The sequence below is a fragment of the Boleophthalmus pectinirostris genome, unplaced genomic scaffold (assembly GCF_026225935.1).
Source record: "Boleophthalmus pectinirostris isolate CB_2022bp ecotype Guang Dong unplaced genomic scaffold, ASM2622593v1 HiC_scaffold_13, whole genome shotgun sequence".
NCBI classification, from domain to species: Eukaryota; Metazoa; Chordata; class Actinopteri; order Gobiiformes; family Gobiidae; genus Boleophthalmus; species Boleophthalmus pectinirostris.
In genome coordinates this window covers 20068466-20086394 of record NW_026571036.1, presented here as the reverse complement: position 1 = coordinate 20086394, position 17929 = coordinate 20068466, and the positions used below count along the sequence as shown (strand labels likewise).

At 38.9% G+C, this 17929-nt stretch overlaps 2 protein-coding genes across 2 annotated transcripts in view; both read left to right on the top strand.

Moving 5' to 3' along the window:
- The window catches only part of LOC110155386 (adenylate cyclase type 3-like), a 14868-nt gene extending 7815 nt beyond the window's left edge, over positions 1-7053 (top strand). The window contains exons 2-19 of the mRNA XM_055149266.1: positions 380-519; positions 596-707; positions 1092-1219; positions 1348-1506; positions 1844-2003; positions 2087-2191; positions 2932-3014; positions 3291-3452; positions 3540-3627; positions 4051-4167; positions 4969-5240; positions 5314-5395; positions 5485-5643; positions 5869-6015; positions 6089-6205; positions 6286-6412; positions 6491-6615; positions 6702-7053. Of these exons, the coding sequence (XP_055005241.1) occupies positions 380-519; positions 596-707; positions 1092-1219; positions 1348-1506; positions 1844-2003; positions 2087-2191; positions 2932-3014; positions 3291-3452; positions 3540-3627; positions 4051-4167; positions 4969-5240; positions 5314-5395; positions 5485-5643; positions 5869-6015; positions 6089-6205; positions 6286-6412; positions 6491-6615; positions 6702-6884 (2466 nt within the window). The 3' untranslated portion in view covers positions 6885-7053. The remainder of the gene's footprint in view (positions 1-379; positions 520-595; positions 708-1091; positions 1220-1347; positions 1507-1843; positions 2004-2086; positions 2192-2931; positions 3015-3290; positions 3453-3539; positions 3628-4050; positions 4168-4968; positions 5241-5313; positions 5396-5484; positions 5644-5868; positions 6016-6088; positions 6206-6285; positions 6413-6490; positions 6616-6701) is intronic.
- Positions 7054-7393: 340 nt separating this feature from the next.
- Positions 7394-17570, top strand: LOC110160701 (WD repeat-containing protein 26). The gene is made up of 14 exons (XM_020925413.2): positions 7394-8092; positions 9744-9843; positions 10616-10672; positions 11046-11182; positions 11603-11700; positions 11856-12012; positions 12093-12231; positions 12496-12636; positions 12863-12982; positions 13140-13285; positions 13613-13691; positions 13776-13905; positions 13989-14183; positions 14284-17570. The coding sequence occupies exons 1-14, from the start codon at positions 7803-7805 to the stop codon at positions 14307-14309; spliced, it is 1815 nt and encodes a 604-aa protein (XP_020781072.1). The 5' UTR covers positions 7394-7802; the 3' UTR covers positions 14310-17570.
- The last annotated feature ends 359 nt before the right edge of the window (positions 17571-17929 follow it).

The following is a 17929-nucleotide window of genomic DNA, read 5'->3' as shown; positions in this document are numbered from 1 at the left end:
GGAGAAAAGAGTATTTGCTGTATGCTACAAATGGATATTTTATTTTTTTGCTCACACTCCTCACCAGTGATAATTGTTTTTTCTATTATTATTCTAATTATTATTTGCTTTCTTTTTTGAGAACTTCTCTTCAGAAAATAGCATTGAACAGAGTGCCCTTTTTTACCATACATTTTGTGAACTGTGATCAAACTATGCATGTATATTTTAATGTGACCTACGTAGATCGTTATGTTGATATGTACCCCGTGGGGAGATGTTAACAAACCACCTGTGACTACCTGACTGCACTGTTTATATCATCATTCAGTTACTGCCTCTCCTCTCATGCTTCACCAGTCTTATCACTGGCACCTGTGTTTCTCTGTGCCTCTCGCAGGAGGAGTTATTACTGTCTATTCTGCCTAAACACATTGCTGATGAGATGCTACAGGGCATGAAGAACCAGGCAGATCAGAAGGAAGTGCAGCGACAGCAGCAGTTTAACACTATGTACATGTACCGCCATGAAAACGTCAGGTAAAACACCAAGTTTTAAAAAATATTTGTCATACATGAAAGATGATAACTTTGTCCACTGACTTCTGTCCTTCAGTATCCTGTTTGCAGACATTGTAGGCTTCACCCAACTCTCTTCCACCTGCAGTGCTCACGAACTTGTCAAACTTCTTAATGAACTGTTTGCTCGCTTTGACAAACTGGCTGCAGTAAGTTTCATGTACCACAGTACACAGTGTTGTAAAATACAATCACATCAAACCATAATGCCTGTAAAAGCATTAAAACCCATATACTAATCAATACTAGAATCAAAGCTAGATACTTATTTGACCTATATCAATATTGATTTAACCTTTTTGAAACAGCTTTAAAGTGGTCTTGATCCATATCAGAAATAGTATAAGAACATGTGGTAATATTTGCATTACTTATAGTACATTTTCTCATATTTTCATGATATTAGAGTAGACTCAGAATATAAATACAAATACAGGCAATTAAATTGTGTACCGCCAGTCTAGACTAGAGGGTGTTATTGGGAAATATTTCTAGATTGTGTAAACTAATTGTTTACTTTGTTTATATAACAGCAACATCACCAACTAAGGATTAAAATTCTTGGTGACTGTTATTACTGCATCTGTGGTCTTCCAGACTTCAGAGAAGACCATGCTGCTTGCTCTATCAATATGGGCCTAGCCATGGTAGAGGCTATATCGTAAGTATATGCTCTATTTCCAATACTTTGTATATACAATAAAAAAAAATAAAAATACTGTAGATGTAAATATATATGGTTTCTCAGAATAAAAACAGAAAACCAAATAATAAATACATATTCTTCAGGTATGTGAGAGAAAAGACACAAACTGATGTGGACATGCGTGTAGGAGTCCACACTGGCACTGTGCTTGGTGGGGTTTTGGGGCAGAAGCGCTGGCAGTTTGATGTCTGGTCAACTGACGTCACAGTTGCCAATAAAATGGAGTCTGGAGGTATTCCTGGGTATGAATACTTTATTATTAATTTTCAATATAAATATCGTTTACATGTCAGTAGTGTTCATTATTATAAAGTGGTAAATATGCTATAAAATGTATCCTAGTACAACTGATGTTTTGAACATGTGGAAAACTGGAATATCAAAAAATATACTCTTCATCTAAAAGAGCTGTAATAAAGGCAAAAAACAGTGAAACCTTTCAAATAATAGTATTCACATATATTTTTACCTTTTTATGGTTCATTTTACAATTCATACACACGCATGTTATACCTGAACCTCAACCACAACATTTACAGGCACTTTTAAAACATTTCTATTTTTGTCTACTAAAAACAGGAGAGTGCACATTTCCCAGAGCACAAAGGACAGTTTGAATGGAGAGTTTGAGATGGAGCCCGGTAATGGAGGCGAGAGGTGTGAATATCTGATGGAAAAAGGCATTGAAACGTACCTGGTCATAGTGCCAAAGGACAAAGCAAATGGACTGAATGAAAATGTAAGTGATAAAACTAAATATGTTACTCCAATACCTGTATCTTATGACTTTTGTTTTTATGCATGTTTTGTTCGTATTTATAGAAACCAAGAACACTGTCAAACCAAAATTCAAACCAGTTGATTAACACTACGTCAAGTAATGGGACTACAGCGTCACCCAAGGCAACACCAGATACAAAACATGAGGTGAAATTTTATGTCGTAATGTGCTTTTCAGATGCAGTAAAATACAACTTAGAAAAGATCTTCTGTTGTACCAGCACCATAGTTTGGGAATCACTGTCCTCTTGTTTTTTTGCTTAAATGTCCTATATTATAAAAAATTGATTCTTGTGAGTTTTAAGTCATGTTAAAATGTTGTTACCTTCTCACAAAAACATACCTGGAGTTGTGCTTTCTTCCATTCATACATTCTGAGCAATTCTGGTTTATTAGCCTGTCTCATCTCCAAAGCTCAAAATACTGTGATCCTCCTTGTTATGTCCTGAAGGGTAGTTCTCAACAGCTACCTTTTACCTTTAGTTCATTAGAGACTGGCAGTTCCAGGGCTGTTATCATCCAAAATGTAGTGAATGTAGTGAATCCAAAATGTAATGAATGTAGTCAATGTACTGAAGGTTTAGGAAGTTTAAAAATACAGTGGAGCACATCCTGTATTACCACATGACATTACAAGGTGGAACAAAGTATTTTTAGTTTGAGAGAAGAACTTTGCATGCAGGGTTTGTGTTTTAAACGTGTGAATGAAACAAAACCCAACTCAGGGTATGTTTTTGGTAAGGAAACAAATTTAAGATTATAAAACAGCATAATATGGGCTCTTAAAATGTTGCATTGTATAAAATTGCAAAAATATTAGTACATATAATATTTTCGTAACCTTACATGCTGACATTAGTTTCTTCCTGTTTCATTCTTATTGACAGTCTCAGAGGGTTAAATTTGTTGAGGAGCAAGTGATTAACAGACGTCTACAGCAGGAGCTCCTAGAGAGAGAGACACAGCAAATGTAAGAATGAACAGACACAATAAAGCATTCACTTTGGCTACAATGAGTACATTTAAATGGCCAGTTTTTTACCATTTTGCTTTTTTTTTTTGTCAAACTCTACCCAGATGTGAACAAAGAAATAAATTAGATTGTTCAAATCAGATGTTGATGATACATGACTATTCAATATAATAGTCAAATGATCAAATAACTCCAGAAATCAAAAAATGATCAGATGTAAAGATGTAAACAGAACCACTGTCTTATATTTCTGGTTTTGTGCACTCCTAAAAGAATGAAAGAAAACAAGTTCAACCCTCTGTCGTTGAGTTTTGTGGATGGAAAACTAGAGGAGCACTACTCATCAGAGAAAGAGAAGAGGAGTGGAGCAGCCTTCTCCTGCTGTGCCATTGTGCTTTTCTTCATCACAGCTATGCAGGTTTTCATAGATCCGCTGTGAGTTTGTGTACTTGTTTTAAAATCAGTTATGAACTGACTGAAAACAAGTCTACAATACACATATTCTATTTGCTTTCATTTCAGGTTGGGCGTAAACTATGTAACTTTTGCTGTTGGAGAGGTTTTACTGCTTATCCTTACAGTCTGCTCACTTGCTGCTGTCTTCCCCAGGGTAAGAACATGACCATGTGTTGAAAAACCCATATACTTTAAGATTCAAATCCTGAAATAAGAACTTAATCATCCCAGTTTGCAAGCTAAGTATCATAGACAGAAGACTATTCATCCAGCAAGATATTCTTGACTATGAGCCCAGCTCCATATTTTGTGAAGGGCCCCAGGTGCATCCATTGCGCCTGTAGCAGCATGGAAGAATGGGAAAATTTAGGGCAGGGTGATATGCCAAATTCAAATGGTTTTCAACATTACATACAGGCTGTTACTCGTTGCCATTTAATAAAACAAAAAAATAAAATAAAAATGCAATAGAGAATTTTCTCAATAGGCAAAAAATACTTTAGTGTTTAGAAGCTTTTTCAATTTATAAAATGCTCAAGGGTCAAATCTGTCTAATTATACTCATTGTGTGCCACAGATGTTCTCAAAAAGGCTGGTGTCTTTCTCTTTGTGGATTGATCGAACACGCTGGGCAAGGAACACATGGGCCGTGGCAGCCATATTTGTACTGACCATGACTGTGATTGCTGATATGGTAAAGTTTGTAGTTAACTGCTGTGAGATATAATTAATTATATACTTTTTAGAGTGGTCAAATAATGTATGCACAAACGAACACATATTCTAACTGTATAACATTCAAATATAAAAACATTGCAGTATTACTTTGTCTCGGCAAATGAGCAAGGGGATCGAAATGGCATTGCTTTATGAAATTCCATGTTATCCAAACATTCTATTTTCCAACTGCATGTTTCCACTTTGTCCTCATCAAGCAATCAGTGTCTTGTAAGTGTTTGACTTCTTGTTCCCAGTGGGATTCATTAGTTGTCTATGTCATAGCCTGCTGCCTCATTTGTCATGTTCCCACAGGAGCACTCTGTTACACACACTGCTGCTTTTTAGCACTAACTACAGCATAAAGTGCAAAATGAGCATTTATTTTAATTTTAGCTGCCATGTCAAATGTCAGTCAAAATGTTGTTTTGGACTTGAAGCTCAGATGCTTACATTGCTGTCTTGTCTCAGTGCTGATGATATTGTTTTGCCTAAAATGTTTCACAATATGGCATTTATTTTATCTATCTCCTGATCAGGTGACACATGGGTAAAATTGCTGGTGTAGTCTATGGAAAAGTTACTCTTTTCACTGTAAAATACAAGTATTAAAAATATTCTTAATTTAATTCTGTGAAATATTCCAGCTAAAGCAATAGCATTTCCATGAGACAAGTAGAAGGCTGACTCTCAAAAAGAAAATGTACATAGTGCAGCATTAGGAACAAATCAATATGAAAAGCATTTTGACTAACCTTGTTGATCTCTGATGTTTTAGCTTAGTTGTGCTCCTCCATCACTCCGCCTTCTTAACAGTTCTACTGGTTTGGTGTTGGAGGCTGTGGGGGACAGAGACTGTGCCAAAAATCCCAAACACTACAGCTTCATGGCAGTCATGTCCCTTATTGCCACAGCAATGTTAGTACAGGTCGGCCACCTGATTAAACTGGGCCTCATGGTGCTGGTCGTCACGGCTACAGGAGCTGTGAATATCTACAGCTGGAGTGACCTTTACGAACTATATGATTTGATACAGTTTGAAAGTTACAGGTAAGAAATAGTCAGCAAATTAATACTAGCTAGTTAGATTTCTATATTGTAATTATGTTTGTGCGTTTCACAGAACCTCTGTTGTGCCGACCAAGTACCTTATGACTATGATGATAATAGTTATGATGATTGGCTTTTACTTTTTTGCCCGTCATGTAAGTTTTATAGTTCAATTAGCCTACAAACACCAATTCGTATTATATAGACACTGACTTATTGGAATATATGGTTTCTGTTTTTGTAGTTGGAGCATCAGTCTAGGAAGTTGTTCCTGTGGAAAATTGGTGTTCATGAACAAAAGGAAAAAGTCTCTGAAATGAGACGTTGGAATGAAGCACTGGTCACGAACATGCTGCCAGAGCATGTAGCCAAACACTTTCTAGGCACAAAGAAGAGAGATGAGGTATGTGTGGCACAGTTGTTAGTCATGTTTGTGCATTTTATTTAATTTGCCTTAGCACCTCAAACTGTTCACTGCTCAACAGTGTCACCTTGTGGCTACTTTTATACTTACACATTGGCTTTTAAATATACAGTATGTGCAGTTTATACAGTATATATATATATATATATATATATGTGCAGTATGTACATTTTAAAAGTCCAACACCTTGTTTTGCATGTGTAGGAGTTGTACAGCCAGTCATATGAAGAAATTGGTGTGATGTTTGCTTCTATCCCCAATTTTTCGGACTTCTACACAGAAGAGAGCATTAACAATGGAGGCCTTGAGTGCCTCCGGATTCTTAATGAGATAATTTCAGACTTTGACAGTGTAAGTCAGCTCCTTTTTTTTTTTATGTGCTCTTTATATTTCTCTTTAAATTTGCAGTCATGTGTATGTATAGTTGTTAGATCGAGATGAATTCCGCTGTATAACTAAGATCAAGACCATAGGCAGCACATACATGGCAGCTTCAGGTCTCACCACAGAAAGTATCTCAAATGGATACAACAATCTGAAGGTTTGTAAAATCCTCGAACAAACACATTACATCCTTGAGCTAAGACTGAAATACCAACATTAAGAGCTCCTGTTTCACAGTCTGAAGAGCCCTCATTGATTCAGCGTTGGCAACATCTCGCTGACCTGGCTGAATTTGCTCTGGCAATGAAAGTCACACTAAACAACCTAAACAAACAGTCTTTTAACAACTTCATGCTTCGAATAGGTCAGTCAGTGTCAGTGCAGAGAATAAGTAGATGCTTAAGAGTAGATAAGCTCACATTTGTCTGTTCACCAATGATAGGTCTCAATAAGGGTGGAGTGCTGGCTGGTGTGATTGGGGCACGTAAGCCTCACTATGATATCTGGGGTAACACAGTGAATGTAGCCAGCAGAATGGAGTCCACTGGAGTCATGGGAAACATTCAGGTAAAATAAAGAGCCTAGTCTAGAAATAAATATTATAATGTTGTATCATAATTTGCATGTTTCATTTATGGTTTCCTTTTCCTCAGGTGGTGGAAGATTGCTATAAAATACTGAAAGAATATGATTTTCGGTTTATACGAAGAGGATCAATTTATGTTAAAGGAAAAGGTGAACTACTTACTTTTTTTATGAAAGGCAGAGACAAGCCTGCACAAACCAATGTTCCAGCCTCTACTGCTCTACCCCACCAAGTAGTAGATGTTTCTTGAGTTGCTCCCAATAGCATATGGATACATTGTTTTATCATTTATATTCATATTATGGCATCAAAGTAGACTGCAAACAACATATTTCAAAATACTGTACTTTTTCTATAGGGGTACAGCTTGTGGGTCAGCCAATGTTTTGCATAATTAAACAGGTAATTAACTCATTATAACGGTGTTGTTTTTTTTGTTGTTTTTTTTTTTTTGGTTTGTTTGTTTTGTTTTACTGATGTGAAGGCTCAGTGAGATGAATGTGAGATTCTGTGATTTTATTCAAGTTTTATTGTTATTTTTTTCCAAGTTGTTATACTATGGTTGCAAAATATATTAATAACTTAAATTGTTTCATTTTATTTTCTTCTCCGAAATACGAATACGAGATACGAAACAAGAGTGATAATAGCAATGTCACTGATAGCGGAATAAATTATTATAAGTAAATTATTATAAGTAAATTTTAATGCACCGCCTACGGATTATAAGTCTACCCGGAAGCTTGGTAGTGTAGGAATTTCCGGTTACGTCAGTGCGTCAGGACTCCATTAGAGCTGCAGCTGTTTTGAGAAACAACAACAAAAACGGGCATTAACTGACAGTTCTCTCTGAGCCCGACAACCAAGCCTTCAATCTGGAAGCTAGACGTCCTTTTCCCACCCGGAGCTCCGTCGGCTGCTAACCACGGCCGCTCTCGGTGAGGAAACTCTGGCCTCCGCTTCCTCCTCCTCCGACTCGGACACCGGTGGAGCGTCACCGCCCCCGCGGAAGAAGCACCGAGCCTCGGCGGCGGAGGGAGCAGGAGAGCCCGGGGCTTCAGCAATTGTAACAGGCCTAACTGGAGTTGTCTTAGGACTTGCTACCCACTCTCAAGCCACCTCTGCCATCCACTTTAACCGAAGTATTGTCAACAACCTTAGCAGCAGTATGCAGGCAAACGGGGCAGGACAGGGACAAGAATCCGGAGATATTTCCTGCCTAAATAGCGCACAGAATGGGGAGTCTTCTTCGGCTGGCCACTCCAATGGGCTCCTCTCCAGCACGGACAACGGGAATAGCGTCGGTACCAGCAATGGGGCTTCTACGGGTCCCGGTTCGGGCTCGTTGTCAGGCACCACGGCTTCAAATTCAGAACTTAAAAAGAAGAAACGCTTAACACAGGCGGAGGAAGATGTCATTCGATTAATAGGACAACATCTCCACGGATTAGGGCTAAAGTAAGTTTATTCTCTGTGTCACTCGAGGAAACCCCCAGTACCCTACACAATATTGACAATAATCGAGATAATTATTATCAAAAGACGGTTATTTCGAGGGGAAGTTCGAAATGGCAGCTGGTAAAACGCTGTTAGTATGCTTGACAGACACAAACATGGGGGGATGGGGTAGTTTTAGCCCGTGAGCTCGGCTTTGGTAGAAAGAAGGGGTCCATCTTGCACAATAACACTTAGCCTGGGAGCTAACAGCACAAGTGTACGCTGTGGCAATTTGTCCTAATTTAAAACAAATATGCTTAATAAAAGCTCCACCTACAATACACTTATGTTGGGGTTTTACATATAGCATTTCTTTAGCTGTTGCCTACACGTTAAAAGATTTCGCCCTCATAAAATCATTACATCATCTAGTAGTTCAAAGAAACCCTGAGTAGAATACAGAAGCATAATTATCAATATAGGACGACCTAATTAACCCATTAATTAACATTTGCAATAATTCTTAAATAGACGTGTTAAAATAGTCCGATATCTGCATCAATCTTGCGTCAAAAACGTAATATGCGGATTGGCAGCTTTCTGTTGTGCTTTTTTGTAGCTTTCCATTTTGACAGCCTCAATAAAAGCAGGGTTTGTGCAGAATAAAGTGGGAGGAACGTGGATATGTCAGCCATCGTGTTATAATAAGAAGCATGGTTATGAAAACCGACCTGGTTAGTTCAGGAGTGCACTCTATGCACATCTACAGCTGTCATTTGAATCAACTACATTTGTTTTACAGATAGATTTCTTGTGTCTGCAATGATCATTATCTGAAATAACTATCGTCTGTGTTTTACCGAAACAATGTCTTTAATATTGTAATGATGTTGTGGTTGTGGCGAGCAGAATGCGCTGGTTTCATGGCGGCTGTGGAATGCGCCTTCTCCCAGCTGTTTTAGATTGAAATTCTGTATTTGAATCTAATTATAGCACAGTGGGCTTTTCAAGTAGCATACTCTCTTCTCCAAAGGGCCGTTGCTACTGCCTTAAAGCGAGACATCCTTTTGGTGTCCACTGAGAAGGTAAAGCTGCCGTTACAAGACACTATATACACAGCTTAACAGCGCTGTGTTTACACAGTGTGAGCTGCGGGCTTTTTACCATTTTGCCTTTTATGAAACAAGGCCTCAGCATTTGAGCTGAGGGGAAGGCACCGAGACAGTGCAGCTGGATGAGAGGCAAACACAAAGGTGCTGCGCCACTCCATTGATACACAAGAATGATGTCATAATGCCAGAGGTGTCAGCTCTATCCCTGAAGATTATTCAGCCTTTATCCTTGGACCCCATGAGATGGTGTCAGACTGTTTAACACAGGGTGCTACCTGGACAGATGGATGGTTCATCCTTAATAAGTTAATGGTAGCTGCAGTGGAAACTCAGGTTATGATGCTGTCTATATAAGGCAAATAAATGCAGATAAAACTACTTATGTGATCATTAAGTCTTGAACATTATTAGTTTCAAACATATTGTATCATTGACAGGACCTAATGTGCTTGCTGAACTGGGCTTTATTGAATAAGTTTGCATAAAGCCCATTGTCACAAAGGAGCTTTGTTACATCTAAATACAAATAATCTAACATTACCTTGTCACTGTCTTTGCAGTCAGACTGTGGACCTGCTGATGCAGGAGTCAGGCTGCAGGCTCGAACATCCTTCTGCCACTAAATTCCGCAATCATGTCATGGAGGGGGAGTGGGACAAGGTGAGTGCCTGATTCACCATTTTCAGGTTTTAGATTTTACTATCTATACTACAGCACGGTGGAAAATAAGCATCTATTGAATCTAATAATCCATTGAATCATTCAATTTTGTGCTGCTGGCACACAATCAAATGTTCTATTTTACTATATTAACTATAGATTGTTTTGTTTCTTTCTAGACCTTCAGCCAGATAAAACAAGGGGAAAGGGGTGTACTTTGGTCTTATGGCTTAGATGAAATGTCTGAGACAAAACAGATTCAAACTTCAATAGGATGGTAACACGAATGTTGGCTTTGAGGTGACGGACAGGAAGAAATTTGCTTCATTCTTATAATCCATGAGTTCAATGTTAAGACCACATCTGATATCTATAATCTTTGGCTACAGTAGAATCAAATGAAATAGAAAACGCACACAAGTCCTTTATAGAGGTGCAAATGCAGGGAGCAGCAACTTAAAAGTGAAAAAATGCATAGCACACTCAAGACAGCCAGTGTCCAAAACATTTTTATTATTTTAGATAATGTAATGTTAATTTCTTTTGCTTTGGATCCACAGTATAGAGTAGAAAACCAGAAAAGTCACCAGAGCAGTTTATTTCATTCATGGAAAGTCATATTATTCACATGAGTTACAGTTAATGTAATGGCATGACACTTCATGTGCTCTGTGTTATTCATGTCATGTAGAAACTGCTGAGTTAATCATTTGTGTCTCTTGTCTCCCCCCTCTAACCCCTCACCCCACCCTCCCCTTTTGTTTTGGTGCAGGCTGAGAATGATCTCAATGAACTGAGAGCACTGATGCATTCTCCAAACGCTATTGTGGTAAGCTCTTTTGCCTAAACCTGAAACAAACTGAGTCGTATTATAGTCAAATCCAGGGGCGACACTCTAGGACAATCTAGAATTATTCTGAATTGGCCTCCTGCTGCCTGTACAATAAAAAAAAATAAATCTGAAAATCATTGTATTGGGAATTATCAATGAGCAGCTGTGCTGTTTTAACAGCAATTGTGTCATGAACATATTTCTGTTGCTTTGGTTCAGAAGGCTTCCTATCATTGTTACAACTTCAGTTGTAATCAGTGTTACAACTGTGTTTTTTTCTGTTTATAAATAGTTTTTTATTCCCATTGTTCTCTTAAGTCTTTTTCTACGTCCTCGTCACAAGCTTGCTCTTGTCTGTATTTCTGTTTAGCGAATGAAGTTCCTATTGCTGCAGCAGAAATACCTGGAGTATCTTGAAGATGGTAAAGTCCTTGAGGCTCTTCAGGTTTTGAGAGGAGAGCTGACACCGCTCAAATACAACACAGACCGCATCCACGTCCTCAGCGGGTACGGTTACAGGCCTAATATCATCTGCACTTTGTCTAGACTCAAGACTAAGTCTGAACATGCTAGCTAATGCATAGAAACAGGTTTCTAAAACAAATTTTACCCAGTTGTATGTATATGCCTAGATTAGCAATGCATTGCATACACTTACCTATAGCAAATTAATACAGTTTTTTGAAAGAAATTGCCTTATTTTCCTGAAAAACTGTTTTACCTTTTGCCAGTTTGGTATTCTTTGGTCTATTTATTACAAATATATTACCTTTAAACAAGGTCAGCATCTGAATTTGAACTTTTTTCAGCAGATTCTATGACAGAATTCTTATCTGACTCCCAGCTTCTTTTAACATGTGTTGCATGTGACATTGCTACATCATATAATAATGGGTTGTTTTGTAAAAAATGCATTCTTTACTGCAGGTACCTCATGTGTAGTCATGCAGAGGATCTCAGAGCTAAGGCTGAATGGGAGGGCAAAGGCACTGCCTCACGGTCTCGACTCTTGGACAAACTACAAAGTAAATTTGCAAATATTGTTTTGTGTTTTTAGCAGAGCATCTCCCCACTGTCTTAACCACTTGTATTACTTGGTGGCCCTTATTTGACTGTGGCCTATAAAAGTTGTTGATTTACAGGTGTTCGTTTGTACCATTACTGTTGTATTTGTTTCCAGCGTACCTTCCACCTTCTGTGATGTTGCCTCCTCGGAGGTTACAGACACTTCTGAAACAAGCAGTTGAGTTACAGAGAGATCGCTGTCTGTACCACAACACCAAGCTGGACAATAGCCTCGACTCAGTGTCACTCCTTCTAGATCATGTTTGCAGCAGGTTTGTACCCACCTGGCCACAACACAAAAAACCTTTATCAACATTATTGGATAATTGTTTACTCTTTCTTTTTTTGACAGGAAACAGTTCCCCTGTTACACTCAACAGATTCTTACAGAGCACTGTAATGAAGTATGGTTCTGCAAATTCTCAAACGATGGCACAAAACTTGCAACTGGCTCCAAAGACACCACTGTCATAATCTGGCAAGTGGATCCAGTAAGTTTCCAAAATGGCTTATTATTTCTTGTGTGTATTGTTCCTCTGTGATTTAACTTTTCAATGTAAAACACTCAAACAGTATCTAACCAGAATGCACCAGGGATACTGTGCTTTTTATTTATTCCTTTCACAGTATAAAATTCATTTGTCATGCAGACTGAGCTATATCATGCTAGGAAAGCTGTCTTGGATTACCCACCTTGTAGGATATTAGTACTTAGCAGTGGTTTCCATTTTCCCAATGCATTAAAATGCGTTTAGGAGAGCCACCAACTGAAGCTTCTGCGGACACTTGAAGGACATGCATACGGCGTGTCCTATTTAGCCTGGAGTCCAGACGACATGTACCTGATCGCCTGTGGACCAGACGACTGCTCTGAGCTGTGGCTCTGGAATGTTCAGGTGGGACTTTTACTTCTATGTAGAGAGTTTCCTTTATGCTAAAGTCATTCTATCTCAGTGGAGCACACACAGAGTCCGCCTGGAGCCTTGATAGAATTGACTGGTGATGGGGATGTACTCAATGACCTCCCCTCCCCCATATTTACTTCACTTCTTCTCTCTTCCCTTCCCCCAACCACACGGTGTTTTGTTTTTTCTTCATTTTGCTGACCTGTTTGGTGACCAGACGGGGGAGCTACGGACCAAGATGTCCCAGTCCCATGAAGACAGTTTGACCAGTGTGGCTTGGAACCCTGACGGCAAACGTTTTGTGACTGGAGGACAGAGGGGACAGTTTTATCAGTGTGTAAGTGCACCATAAGTCATACATAAATTGGTCTTTCTGTTTCATTCATAGCAAATGATGTAACAGAAGATGGATTAGTACTTTTGTTAGTAATGTTTCATGGTTCTACACTTGGTCCTGTTCAAACCATAGCATTTAAACATGTATACTTTTTTAGGACCTGGATGGTAACTTGTTGGACTCTTGGGAGGGCGTGAGAGTGCAGTGCCTGTGGTGTCTGGGTGACGGCAGGACCGTGCTGGCCTCAGACACTCACCAACGAATCCGAGGGTACAACTTCGAGGACCTTACAGACAGAAACATGTAAGCAACAATAACAAGTTTAATCCACTTACTTTTGAATGGTTTTCACGGACTGCTGGTCAAAGCGCATGATAAAGCCTTGGAGTTAAGAGTGCCTGAACAGGTCTGTTTTAGTTTGATAAGGTTTGGATAAAAGAAGCTATTTTAATTGGCTAGCCAGTTGTTGGTTACAAATTAAATTGTGTAAACCAGTATGATTGGTCAAACTTGGACAATTGAAAACATACATAGTACATACATATTTGACAAAGTATTCGCTTGACCAACAAACAGAGGAACTAACTGTGCATGTTATATTTCTGATGGGTTATGTACATGTCTTTACAGTGTGCAGGAGGACCACCCTATCATGTCTTTTACTGTTTCAAAGAATGGAAGATTAGCTTTGTTAAATGTAGCAACTCAGGTAAATACTCAGCATGTTGTCTTTCTTATTTTATATAACCCTAAACAAAATTAACACAAATGCGCCTTCCCATGATATTTATAGGGAGTGCACCTGTGGGACCTGCAAGACCGGGTGCTGGTGAGAAAATATCAAGGTGTAACCCAGGGCTTCTATACCATCCACTCCTGTTTTGGAGGACACAATGAAGACTTCATTGCTAGTGGCAGTGAAGGTATGTTTTATAACCATTATATATATCATTTATTCTTTGTAGTCTATCTCAGTTACACAATTGACTTTTGATATTTATACTAGATCACAAAGTGTACATCTGGCACAGACGTGGCGAACTGCCCATTGCAGAGCTCACAGGCCACACACGCACCGTTAACTGTGTGAGCTGGAACCCAGCAGTCCCCGGACTCATGGCTTCAGCCTCAGACGATGGCACAGTCCGCGTTTGGGGTCCTGCACCCTTTCTCGAAACACAGGAAACTGACGGACTCAACGGTAAGTCTCAGTTCCCCTTCCACACAGTTCGAATATTATGTATTCTATATGTATGTCTGGTTTGTATAATGTTTTAAACTTCGGTCCTGTCCCTCTACAGAACACTGCAGTAATATGGACAGTTGATGGTCACTAATTAAGCAGACAACATCTCTAACTACAGATTCAAGAATCCCACAATAGAGAGGAAACTTACCTGAGTAAGCAAAATCTACCACCATCCCAAGTCTAGCGAAGATTAAACAAATGCAAACACAAGGATACAACAGAATACCATAATCGAGGAGGGCCGACATCAAACAGCAGAAGTGATGTGTTCTTCTGATCTGGAGAAATTAAAAACCAGTCATCAGGCACTGGCGTCCTTCAAGTAATCACTTCTCCCTCATTTTGTTGTATGGCTACAGCCTAGTGTCATCCTTGTGAAAATCCCTTAAAAACTCACATCCACCTTGAACTTGGAGCACATTGAGTGATGCCTCCAGACAGACACTGCAGGCCAGTCCTCCTCTGATTGGACTACACCTGTCTGCCTGTGTGTCTTGCACGTACCTGTATAATGTCTCCATTGACATGAGTGATGTGTTTTGGGGGAGTGGGGCAAAGGGGGTAAAAGCAACTCTTCTATGTATGTTTTACTAGTTCCCCATTTTCTTGCTTATCTTCGCTTTTGATCTGTGGGAGGCATACTCCATGAAAAAAAAACACCGACCGACCAACTGACGACCACAAAATGGCTATGCTAAATGTTGGGATTTTTATAATACTCATCATAGCATTATTTTCATTTAAAGGTGAATCTTAGCTCAAGTAGTGCCCGTGGAAAACTTTAGCGTGGAGATTCAACTTTGTGTTTCTCATCATTAGGAACTTTTTATTCCCTTATTTTACTCCTAACGAGGACATTGCTGTAATGTTACAACTGGCAGCCCCGAGTCCCGCTGTTGAGCTATCTACCGCACAACTCCATTACATCTGCCTATGAGGAGAAGGACAGTTAGTGACAGTTCACATATCAACATTGAGAGGGTCTTATGTTGGAGAGGTGGGCTAACCCGCTGTCAGAACACATACTATGACTTTTCTCTACAAAAGACATGCTCACAGATGTGAAAGTGCAGCTTCAATTGCACACTGCTGATTGCTGTCTCTCCTCTGTGTGTGTGTGTGTGTGTGTGCGTGTGTGTGCGTGTGTGTGTGTGCGTGTGCGTGTGCGTGCGTGTGTGTGAGTGAATGATGAGAGCTGTTACGCATGTTATGAAAGTTGACATTTGTGTTCATAGATGTGTGTTTTGTATGTGTGTTTAGTTCACACCAGCAGAAGAGTTTTGCTCCACCTCCTTTCTTACGCCCCTAATCCCATAGTAAAATGAAAGAGGATTTTAAACTAATTCTAAGTTATCCAAAGCCCCATAGGGACCTCTATCTGTGGAACAAAGAATACTTGAGAGCCATTTTGTAAAAGGAAACTTCTTTTTTTAATATATCTGGGGCTTTAATTTTACATTTTTTCCTTCCTAACCACATGGCATTCAAATGGCACTGAGTTATTGGCATGGCAAAATAATTGTGGGAAAACAAAGTGATCTCTAAAAGCAATTTGAGTGAGGCATGTTTGAAAAAGCTGTGGAGTGTTGTGTTATTTGCAAAGGGTCATTTCATATGATGATTTGAGGATTGTAATTATTGAATAAGTAGTTAGCACAGCCCTAGGAAAGAGAGGTACCAATAGCCAGAACCATACTCTGAACCCACCACGTTTTGGGAGTGTCATTGCAATTCAAAAATAATACACACGGACTGCCTTTCTGTTCATGTGATTGAACACAAACCATTGTTATATGGCACCCCCTCTGCACTTTGAGTGAACTTCCACTCTCTCACCTGCTGCAAAAATCAACCATAAGGTTCATTGCCTAGCAGACCTATGGTTGCCACTCTGGCCATTCTCATGGCTTAAAAGCTTGTATTGGCAGGACGTAATACCAGACAGGTGATCCGCAAAGGAGCTGAGCCCTCACCATGCTTCTATGCACCAGGGCAGTAGCCAACATTCATGTAGACTGTACACTTAAGTCCTTGTACATGTCGGGTACAGCTGCCTCTTGGAGCTTAGAGAAACTCAGCAGTACACCCCTTGCTGTGCAGCCACGTTACTCAGTGGTCAGTGAACCATTCAAAGCTTTCTTCCTCCCTATTTCAGGGTATGTCATAACTATTTGCTACAGACTGATATACAGTAAAATGTTAAAACTGTGCTTTTCTGTCTGTTTTTATTGAATTTTTGTTACTTAATTTTTTTTTTTTTTTTTTTTTTTTGACATTATATCATTTTTTGGTTGACGTCTATCCCTGTATAATCATATTAAAATATAACCAGACATTTGGACTCTTCATTTTTTTATTCTTTTAAAATTCTTTTGTCTTTTTAAAAAATTTTGTTTCATTTTGTTAACTTATGTCTTATCCACTGCAATTAGTAACTAAATAAATATGCACAGTCACAACCATGCCAAAAGGTGTGCAGTGAGTTTTGAAAAAGTGTTACGTACAATCAGGTCTAAACTATCCACCCCTCGCCTTTAAGAGTTTCCTCCATGTGAAGATGTACTTTTTGCATGTCTGTGTACCTGAATGAAATACTTTGGTGGGTCTTTATTGATTGGCACTTGCTACTTTTCAAACTTGATCAAAGCCAAAGCATTGAGGCGTATAGTGCTTTTTCCTATAGGCTACTTGTTTCACTCAGCTAATACACAATTTTATCTCCATGCCTGGAAAGCTGAATGGACTCCTTCCATGCCGCGCAACATGTCAGCAAACTGGTTAATCATAACAAAGTTAAACAAGCTCTTTGGCCCATCAGACATCTGTTGGTGGCAAATGCTATGTCTGTATGCAAGCTGGTGTCAAAGCTGTTCTTTTGACTTTCTGATTTCTATGTCTTACTTTCTGAGGTTGTGATGGTGGGAAGGGGTGGTGGTTAAAAAGGGCTGACTGTAGCATCTCTAAGTTTCTGGGGTAAGGGAGGGCTGGGATCCTGTGTGGGGTTTGCGTTCACAATGTGTTAATTACAAGTGATTGTACTGTTTTGTATTGTGTAGGAAGTGTTATGTATGCATATTTTCAATAAATCATTCAGGGTTTTAACAATGGTCCATGGACATTTCATAGAGCAGGAAAATAATAACTTTCTATGGTAATAAGAGAATGGTTTACCCACCCCAGAACATACAAAGACTGAAAACGTCTGTTAAATACAAACAAAATGCAATGAATAATTACATTGCATTTTGAGCGCTTGAAAGCAGACATGACTGGTAGAATCTTCAATGCCAAAATTAGGAATGACACAAATTGCCAATAAAATAACATTATTTTAATTAACCTGTGTTGTTGACTATACATTTTTCACTACCAGATGTTGCCTTAACAATAGCCTTTAATACATTAAGATTTATCCATTGTAAATCACAATGTTGTGTAATGCACATACATATATCTTATATATCTTGCTTGACCAGCCAGTCCCTCCTGTGGTCTTTGTTGGCATGGCAATAAGCTTATAATAAATGGCATGCAGCAAAAATAAGGGAGGTTTTCTTTTTTTTCTCCCTCTCCCAAATAACTGCAACAATTTTCATGTGGATCATATTGATCAGCAATATAGATTTTGTTTTTTTTTTGTTATTAGTAGTAATAATAATCATAATAATTATCTTAATCATAATGAATACCTTGATAAT